This window comes from Haliotis asinina, chromosome 6 (genome assembly GCF_037392515.1).
Source record: "Haliotis asinina isolate JCU_RB_2024 chromosome 6, JCU_Hal_asi_v2, whole genome shotgun sequence".
Classification (NCBI taxonomy): domain Eukaryota; kingdom Metazoa; phylum Mollusca; class Gastropoda; order Lepetellida; family Haliotidae; genus Haliotis; species Haliotis asinina.
Window position 1 is genome coordinate 71358489 of NC_090285.1, and position 10044 is coordinate 71368532.

A 10044-nucleotide genomic window follows, 5' to 3' on the forward strand; every position below is an offset into this window, starting at 1 on the left:
GTGTATACCATTTCGACCATCATTCAAACAAACAATAATAAAACGTGGCTGCTGCTTTCTTCATCTCTACAACTGACTCCCTGTTTCTTGTCCACCATCCTAAACTACTACCCGAGAGCAACAACGACGGCCACTCTAGGACATTAGCAACGAACCATGCCGTCATGTCATTTAAGACATGATGTTTGTGCAAAGGAAGGACAACCACTAACAAAGTGTTGGACAGTCTGTGTGAATTCATTGCAAACTCGATATTTCATGTTAATATTTTCTTTAAGGATCACATTTTGTCGATTGCGAGTGGGAAGTGACTGGTCCTGAGCAGCAAACTGAAAGCTCTCTTTCACTCTTAAGACCAGTCGACTTCATTCCATGCGAAGGAATAGGCGGGGTTGTTCTGTTCCATACACTGCATGTACATACTAACTGACTGCGGTTAGACATGACCCTTGTAATTTGTTAAGTAAACTAAGGTTTTCTCAACGTAAATCTTGCAGATCACCTCCCTCATTCAATCACCAACGCAAAACGCTTTGAGTCGGGCACCTGTCTGAATCCAATGTCCTCGTGAAGCCTGATTGATATTTTATTCTCCTCATCGGGGAGAACAAACACCTCCTCACACTGCTGTAGACACAAGCTGGCAAGGTGGGACATGATCATCTTGGCATATCCCTTCCCTCGGTGTTCCGGTAGAACATGCAGCATGCCGATAGCGCCGTAGTGGTAGTTGAGAGCGAAGCCCACCATGTTGCCACCAGCATCATACAGACAGCACGATGGTAGTCTGCTGACAATGTCTTCAATGTAGATTTCCGAGTGCTTGCCATCATTATATTTCCACAAAGAGTTGACAATAGAGGCTTGTTCTGGTTTGATGGCAGTCATCTGAAAGCCATCAGGTATTAGCCTTAAATAGACAAGAAATTAGTGGTTTTAATTCATATTTTGATGTGGTCCATCTGATAAATACATCTGTCCCTCAAAATGAGTCGACTCTTTGCATTGGGTGGTCAGATTCAGCGAATCTGTTGATGTTATAGCAACTGTCACCAGGAGACCATAACATTAGCCTCCACTCTAGCGGAGACTAGACAGCCACTAGACTAGACAGTACTCTGGTCATGGCCATGTAGCTTGACAAACACTGAATGAGGCGTTTGCCAAAACAAACATCTTGGACATAATTAAGAAGTAACAGGAGGTAATGTTGATGTTTGGTACTCAATATCTTTCCTCAACTCTATGTAGAGGTGACTGAATGTATAACTGGAACTACATTTGAATTAAATACTTGATAAATACATTTGATATACAACGTGAACATGAGTTTCAGTACTACAGACAAACCATACTAAGTTTATTCCCACTTTGCTGTTAACACGTGCGTAAGGTTAATGTAATATTTTGGTGTGGATATGTTGGACGTTCCTTGTCCGGAATGTGTCTCATGTGACGGTCATAAGGAGGTTACGATGGTGTGTGGATATGTTGGACGTACCTGGCGCGGAACGTGTCTCATGTGACGATCATAAGGAGGTTACGATGGTGTGTGGATATGTTGGACGTACCTGGCGCGGAGCGTGTCTCATGTGACGATCATAAGGAGGTTACGATGGTGTGTGGATAATTTGGACGTACCTGGCGCGGAGCGTGTCTCATGTGACGATCATAAGGAGGTTACGATGGTGTGTGAATATGTTGGACGTACCTGGCGCAGAGCGTGTCTGATGTGACGATCATAAGGAGGTTACGATGGTGTGTGGATATGTTGGACGTACCTGGCGCGGTGCGTGTCTCATGTGACGATCATAAGGAGGTTATGATGGTGTGTGGATATGTTGGACGTACCTTGTCCGGAACGTGTCTCATGTGACGATCATAAGGAGGTTACGATGGTGTGTGGATTTGTTGGACGTACCTTGTCCGGAACGTGTCTCATGTGACGATCATAAGGAGGTTACGATGGTGTGTGGATATGTTGGACGTACCTTGTCCGGAACGTGTCTCATGTGACGATCATAAGGAGGTTACGATGGTGTGTGGATATGTTGGACGTACCTGGCGCGGTGCGTGTCTCATGTGACGATCATAAGGAGGTTACGATGGTGTATGGATATGTTGGACGTACCTGGCGCGGAGCGTGTCTCATGTGACGATCATAAGGAGGTTACGATGGTGTATGGATATGTTGGACGTACCTTGTCCGGAACGTGTCTCATGTGACGATCATAAGGAGGTTACGATGGTGTGTGGATATGTTGGACGTACCTGGCGCGGAGCGTGTCTCATGTGACGATCATAAGGAGGTTACGATGGTGTGTGGATATGTTGGACGTACCTGGCGCGGAGCGTGTCTCATGTGACGATCATAAGGAGGTTATGATGGTGTGTGGATATGTTGGACGTACCTTGTCCGGAACGTGTCTCATGTGACGATCATAAGGAGGTTACGATGGTGTGTGGATATGTTGGACGTACCTTGTCCGGAACGTGTCTCATGTGACGATCATAAGGAGGTTACGATGGTGTGTGGATATGTTGGACGTACCTTGTCCGGAACGTGTCTCATGTGACGATCATAAGGAGGTTACGATGGTGTGTGGATATGTTGGACGTACCTGGCGCGGAGTGTGTCTCATGTGACGATCATAAGGAGGTTACGATGGTGTATGGATATGTTGGACGTACCTGGCGCGGAGCGTGTCTCATGTGACGATCATAAGGAGGTTACGATGGTGTGTGGATATGTTGGACGTACCTGGCGCGGAGCGTGTCACGTGTGACGATCATAAGGAGGTTACGATGGTGTGTGGATATGTTGGACGTACCTGGCGCGGAGCGTGTCTCATGTGACGATCATAAGGAGGTTACGATGGTGTGTGGATATGTTGGACGTACCTGGCGCGGAGCGTGTCACGTGTGACGATCATAAGGAGGTTACGATGGTGTATGGATATGTTGGACGTACCTGGCGCGGAGCGTGTCTCATGTGACGATCATAAGGAGGTTACGATGGTGTATGGATATGTTGGACGTACCTGGCGCGGAGCGTGTCACGTGTGACGATCATAAGGAGGTTACGATGGTGTGTGGATATGTTGGACGTACCTGGCGCGGAGCGTGTCTCATGTGACGATCATAAGGAGGTTACGATGGTGTGTGGATATGTTGGACGTACCTGGCGCGGAGCGTGTCTCATGTGACGATCATAAGGAGGTTACGATGGTGTGTGGATATGTTGGACGTACCTGGCGCGGAGCGTGTCACGTGTGACGGTCATCAGAAGGTATGTGTCCACTGTATAGGATCTGTGATGATAATCGATGGCTTTCACTAGAGCTGGCATGGCGTCCGCGTCGACACCTGCATGGTTGGAATGAACTTAAATAATTTGTTCTTTAAGTGGCTGGTATGATGCAGAGGAAATGTCTCATCTATTGCAATAAAGAATGTGTCTGACCATAAAAATGTGGTCCTCTTTGAGATGAATCTGTCACTAGAAAGAAGGAATTTATAGTTTAGAGCTGGATTTAATACTTTGTGTAAAATTGTTTCCAAAAATTGTGTCGGGGTGTCCATAGCAACACTTACAGACAAAGATGATCTTTGCTGACCAGTCCAGTACACCCGGTTGTCGCAGCAGCGTCTCCAGGTGTGCTGCTTGAGTCGTGAAGACGCTGACAAGAGGTCCGAGGTGGACAGGATACTGGCCAAACGGACATCAACACAATAGATATGTGAGTGTTATTTAAATGCAATATGAGTAAGAGGTTTGTCTGGGGACGGTGGGATAGTCTGGTGGTTAAAGCACTCACCTCTCACGCCGAAGCCCCGAGTTCGATTTCCCACATGGGCACGTTTCTGCTGGCATAATATAGCGGCGTAAAACCTACTCCGTCGCTGTGTTACAGTATATGGCAGTGAACAGTCAGTACTGCACTGTAAGGTGAGCAGGCAGCCTGTACTGTACTGTATGGTGAGCAGGCAGTATGCACTATATTGGATGGTGAGCAGGCAGCCTGTACTGTACTGTATGATGAGCAGGAGAGTTGTACAATATTGTATGGTGATTAGGAAAGTTGCACTATAATGTATTGTGAGTAGGCAGCATGCACTATATTGTATGGTCAGTAGGTAGCATGTACTATATCGTTTGGTGAGTAGGTAGGTACTATATTGTTTGGTGAGTAGGCAGTATGTAATATATTGTATGGTGAGTAGGTTGTCCGTGCTATATTGTATGGTGAGTAGGCGGTATGTACTATATTGTATGGTGAGTAGGCATTCTGTACTGTGTTGTATAGTGAGTACGCAATATGTACTGCCTTAAATGGTGAGTAGGCAGCGTGTACTATATTGTATGGTGCGTTAGCAGTCTGTAATATAATGAACGGTGTGTAGGTAGTATGTGCTATATTATATGGTGAGTAGGCAATATTTACTAGCTTATATGGTGCGTAGGCAGCATGTACTATATTGTATGGTCAGTAGGTAGGTACTGTATTGTTTGGTGAGTAGGTTGTCTGTTCTATATTGTATGGTGAGTGCGCAGCATGTACTATATTGTATGGTTAGTAGGTAGTCTGTACTATATTGTATGGTGAGTAGGCAGCATGTACTATGTTGTATGGTAAGTAGGCAGTCTGTAATATAATGTATGATGAGTAGTAGCATGTACTATATTTTATGGTGAGTGGGCATTCTGTATTAAATTGTATGATGAGTAGGCAGTATGTACTACATTGTATGGTGAGTAGGCATTCTGTATTAAATTGTATGGTGAGTAGGCAGTATGTACTACATTGTATGGTGAGTAGGCATTCTGTATTAAATTGTATGGTGAGTAGGCATTCTGTATTAAATTGTATGGTGAGTAGCCATTCTGTATTAAATTGTATGATGAGTAGGCAGTATGTACTACATTGTATGGTGAGTAGGCATTCTGTATTAAATTGTATGGTGAGTAGGCAGTATGTACTACATTGTATGGTGAGTAGGCATTCTGTATTAAATTGTATGGTGAGTAGGCATTCTGTATTAAATTGTATGGTGAGTAGCCATTCTGTATTAAATTGTATGGTGAGTAGGCAGTATGTACTACATTGTATGGTGAGTAGGCATTCTGTATTAAATTGTATGGTGAGTAGGCAGTATGTACTACATTGTATGGTGAGTAGGCATTCTGTATTAAATTGTATGGTGAGTAGGCATTCTGTATTAAATTGTATGGTGAGTATGCAGTATGTACTACATTGTATGGTAAGTAGGCATTCTGTATTAAATTGTATGGTGAGTAGGCAGTATGTACTACATTGTATGGTGAGTAGGCATTCTGTATTAAATTGTATGGTGAGTAGGCAGTATGTACTACATTGTATGGTGAGTAGGCATTCTGTATTAAATTGTATGGTGAGTAGGCATTCTGTATTAAATTGTATGGTGAGTATGCAGTATGTACTACATTGTATGGTAAGTAGGCATTCTGTATTAAATTGTATGGTGAGTAGGCAGTATGTACTACATTGTATGGTGAGTAGGCATTCTGTATTAAATTGTATGGTGAGTAGGCATTCTGTATTAAATTGTATGGTGAGTATGCAGTATGTACTACATTGTATGGTAAGTAGGCATTCTGTATTAAATTGTATGGTGAGTAGGCAGTCAGGTCACCTTGGAAGTGGTACGATCTACTCGGGCAACCGCCGACGTGTAGTTGGGCCAACGGTCAACGATGAAGTCGTAGTCAGTTATCACGGAACACAGCTTTGAATTTATTTCACCTCGAATCTAATAAGTAACAAAACAGACACCTTAATGAACGTTGACGTCCTATTACGACATGTTCAAACATGACTTCAGTGAATCCTGTATTGTGATTGGTTAATCAAAGTCATTCGAGGTTAATAATCTCATTGTATACCTCTGATGTTCCAGCACAGTGCGCGTTTTTATAATCTTAATAACGCGGTAATGGTAGAATGGAGATCAAAACATACTGTGCTGGAGAATCAGATGTATATATAGTATTGTAGCTGTAATTTGTGGAATCCGCCTCAGTTCCCAAGTCAATCCAGGAATCGATAACGCATACTCCTCATCAAGCATTCAGTGTCAGTTTGGTTCAGTCTTTCGCATTCCTCCTCTGCCTACACGAGACACACCACTTTACATTGTAGCAACCTTAATTAATGTTACAGACATTCCGAAACCATATTTTTCACCTCGCACGTCTGCATGCCATCTTTAACGTCATACACTTTTGTACAGTGGTACAATCATTGCGAAACGGGAAATATTGCACCATCAGCAATGTTTCACATGTGTCTGTATGTATAGGTATTTGCAAGTCAACATAAAGCTGTTGGGTTTCATATATTGACATATCAAGGGGAAACCTGCATATCTGCTGGAACCCTTCACAGTTCGCTTTATTAAACTAACTACTGATATTGTCAAAGACACACAGACACGAGGGCACACAAGCATACACTCACACACATACATGCACACAGACATACACTAACACACATACATGCACAAACATGCATACACTCACACATACATGCACACAGACATACACTCACACACATACATGCACACAGACATACACTCACACACATATATGCACACAGACATACACTCACACATATATACACACAGACATACACTCAAACACAGACATACACTCAAACACATACATGCACACAGACATACACTCACACACATATATGCACACAGACATACACTCACACACATACATGCTCACAGACATACACTCACACACATACATGCATACACACACATATATATGCACACAGACATACACTCACACACATACATGCTCACAGACATACGCTCACACACATACATGCATACACACACACGCATGCACTCATGCACACACAATTTCACACACACACAAACAACACATACTCACCCGTCATTAACATACACACCCACACAAGCACACGCACTAACAGCACACTCTCGGTCACTCACGCATGCATGCACGCACACTCACTAACAACACATACTCATACCGTAACGACAGACGCGCATACATGCATTCAAGCAGGCACATATCCTGACAACACAGGCACTCTCTCTCTCTCTCTCTCTCTCTCTCACACACACACACACACACACACATACTCTCACACACACACACACGCATACTCACACACACGCATACTCACACACATATACACTGATCGAAATCAAATTCCTCTTTATGAGATGACCTCGCTCAACATTATATTGTCATAGTTACATCAGTAGCGTATTATCTGCGATGCACACACTACATGTCGATACACCTCACCGTGCCTACATGGATAGCTCCAGCATCATTCCGCAGAGACGACAGAAACTCAGGGAGTAGATCAGCCGACAAGGTGACCGCCATTGCTCTGATAGATGACCCAAATAGGGTCAAGTTAGTCACGTGTTCAGCTCTCGCTGAACCGACTGGCGTATATATTGTATTGTATGTTATCATTCTCCTTGCATCGGGAGACAACTTGTGTGAGTGAGATTTCCCCACCTGTAGCAGTTGTTCATGTATAATAAAGAGGAGAGCCACAGATGGTTTCATACATCAATGACCATATACTGACTTCCATATACTGGAGTGTGGTCTCTATACAAACTGAACCACTGCAAGGAATCAGATCGGGACCTTTGACGGATGATATTGTGTGAAGGTAACTCTGACCAGGGAGCCTATATAGAGACTTAACAGACCGACTTAAAACTTTACTACAAATCTACTGTCCTGATACGGACACTAATAACATTTTTTGACTTAAACTGAAGTGACAAATTAGTTAACCTATCGTCTACATGTTGGATTTCAGTTGTTACAACACTCACCGAACTTAATCAGCTGCTGAAAATAAACCGGGCTCAATCTTAAATACTACGCAGTCACCATATTGGCTACACTGGTTACGTAATGACCCGAGACATACAGCGTGTGGCCATATTATTAAGTACAAACATGGCGGACCGACTGCTGACGACAAACTTACGCGAAAGTTCAAAGTGTCGTATCTCGTTAAATATAAACAGTCTTACCTCAATATTTTGTGAGGTGTCCCTTGTTCCTTATTATTTTCAACATCCGCCTTGGAATCGATGAATAAAGATTTCTGATGAAATTGACGGGAATATTTTCCCAGATGTCCCGTACTTCGTGTTCCAAGTCGGCAGCCGACTGAATGTTTCTTCGGCGTCTCTGAAGTCTATTCTTCAGGTAGAGCCAACAGTTCTCAATAATATTTGCGTCTGGACTCTGTGCAGACCACAACATTTCAGTTATGCCATTCTGTCGCTTGTAATCTTGAACGACACGGGCCCGATGTATAGGGGCGTTGTCGTCTTGAAAGATATAGCGGATTCCGGGAAAATGTCTGGCTACAACGGGCCATAGCATACCATCGAGGATTTGTGTGTATTTATGAGCATTTATGTTGCCATCAACAACACAAATGGTACCAACACCATGCCAGGTGGTGCAGCTCCACACCATCAAACTGACAAGTGGCTCTCGTCCCGGACAAAGGCATTGCGGGAGGTATTCTTCACCGGGCTGTCTCCAAACAAAAACACGATTGTTTTCCCCAATGATAATTTTACACTCGTCAGAAAAGATTACTCGATTCCAGTAACTGTTCACTGAGCGATATCGTTGTCCCCTCGCCCCAACCCCAACCCTAACTCTAACCCTAACCCTCCAGTAATTGTTCACTGAGCGATATCGTTGTCCCCTCGCCCCAACCCCAACCCTAACTCTAACCCTAACCCTCCAGTAACTGTTCACTGAGCGATATCGTTGTCCCCTTGCCCCAACCCCAACCCTAACTCTAACCCTAACCCTCCAGTAATTGTTCACTGAGCGATATCGTTGTCCCCTCGCCCCAACCCCAACCCTAACTCTAACCCTAACCCTCCAGTAACTGTTCACTGAGCGATATCGTTGTCCCCTCGCCCCAACCCCAACCCTAACTCTAACCCTAACCCTCCAGTAATTGTTCACTGAGCGATATCGTTGTCCCCTCGCCCCAACCCCAACCCTAACTCTAACCCTAACCCTCCAGTAATTGTTCACTGAGCGATATCGTTGTCCCCTCGCCCCAACCCCAACCCTAACTCTAACCCTAACCCTCCAGTAATTGTTCACTGAGCGATATCGTTGTCCCCTCGCCCCAACCCCAACCCTAACTCTAACCCTAACCCTCCAGTAATTGTTCACTGAGCGATATCGTTGTCCCCTCGCCCCAACCCCAACCCTAACTCTAACCCTAACCCTCCAGTAACTGTTCACTGAGCGATATCATTGTCCCCTCGCCCCAACCCCAACCCTAACTCTAACCCTAACCCTCCAGTAATTGTTCACTGAGCGATATCGTTGTCCCCTCGCCCCAACCCCAACCCTAACTCTAACCCTAACCCTCCAGTAATTGTTCACTGAGCGATATCGTTGTCCCCTCGCCCCAACCCCAACCCTAACTCTAACCCTAACCCTCCAGTAACTGTTCACTGAGCGATATCATTGTCCCCTCGCCCCAACCCCAACCCTAACTCTAACCCTAACCCTCCAGTAACTGTTCACTGAGCGATATCGTTGTCCCCTCGCCCCAACCCCAACCCTAACTCTAACCCTAACCCTCCAGTAATTGTTCACTGAGCGATATCATTGTCCCCTCGCCCCAACCCCAACCCTAACTCTAACCCTAACCCTCCAGTAATTGTTCACTGAGCGATATCGTTGTCCCCTCGCCCCAACCCCAACCCTAACTCTAACCCTAACCCTCCAGTAATTGTTCACTGAGCGATATCGTTGTCCCCTCGCCCCAACCCCAACCCTAACTCTAACCCTAACCCTCCAGTAACTGTTCACTGAGCGATATCGTTGTCCCCTCGCCCCAACCCCAACCCTAACTCTAACCCTAACCCTCCAGTAACTGTTCACTGAGCGATATCGTTGTCCCCTCGCCCCAACCCCAACCCTAACTCTAACCCTAACCCTCCAGTAATTGT

At 44.8% G+C, this 10044-nt stretch overlaps 1 protein-coding gene across 1 annotated transcript; it reads right to left on the reverse strand.

Moving 5' to 3' along the window:
• Positions 1–218: 218 nt before the first annotated feature.
• LOC137287360 (glycine-N-acyltransferase-like protein 3) lies at positions 219–7429 on the reverse strand. Its single transcript, XM_067819615.1, has 5 exons — positions 7334–7429; positions 5674–5790; positions 3595–3709; positions 3252–3366; positions 219–910 (listed from the first exon to the last, which is right to left on the reverse strand). Exons 1-5 carry the CDS (start codon positions 7406–7408, stop codon positions 508–510), a joined length of 825 nt encoding a protein of 274 aa, XP_067675716.1. The 5' UTR covers positions 7409–7429; the 3' UTR covers positions 219–507.
• Between the last annotated feature and the right edge of the window lie 2615 nt (positions 7430–10044).

Excerpts from the sequence above, each read along its gene's own strand:
- LOC137287360 (XM_067819615.1), bottom strand. The coding sequence starts at position 7,408 with ATGGCGGTCACCTTGTCGGCTGATCTACTCCCTGAGTTTCTGTCGTCT. Across the intron at positions 3,710-5,673 it reads TAGATCGTACCACTTCCAAG|TATCCTGTCCACCTCGGACC; the intron begins GTGACCTGACTG and ends CCGTTTGGCCAG. Across the intron at positions 911-3,251 it reads CGTGACACGCTCCGCGCCAG|GCTAATACCTGATGGCTTTC; the intron begins GTACGTCCAACA and ends TGTCTATTTAAG.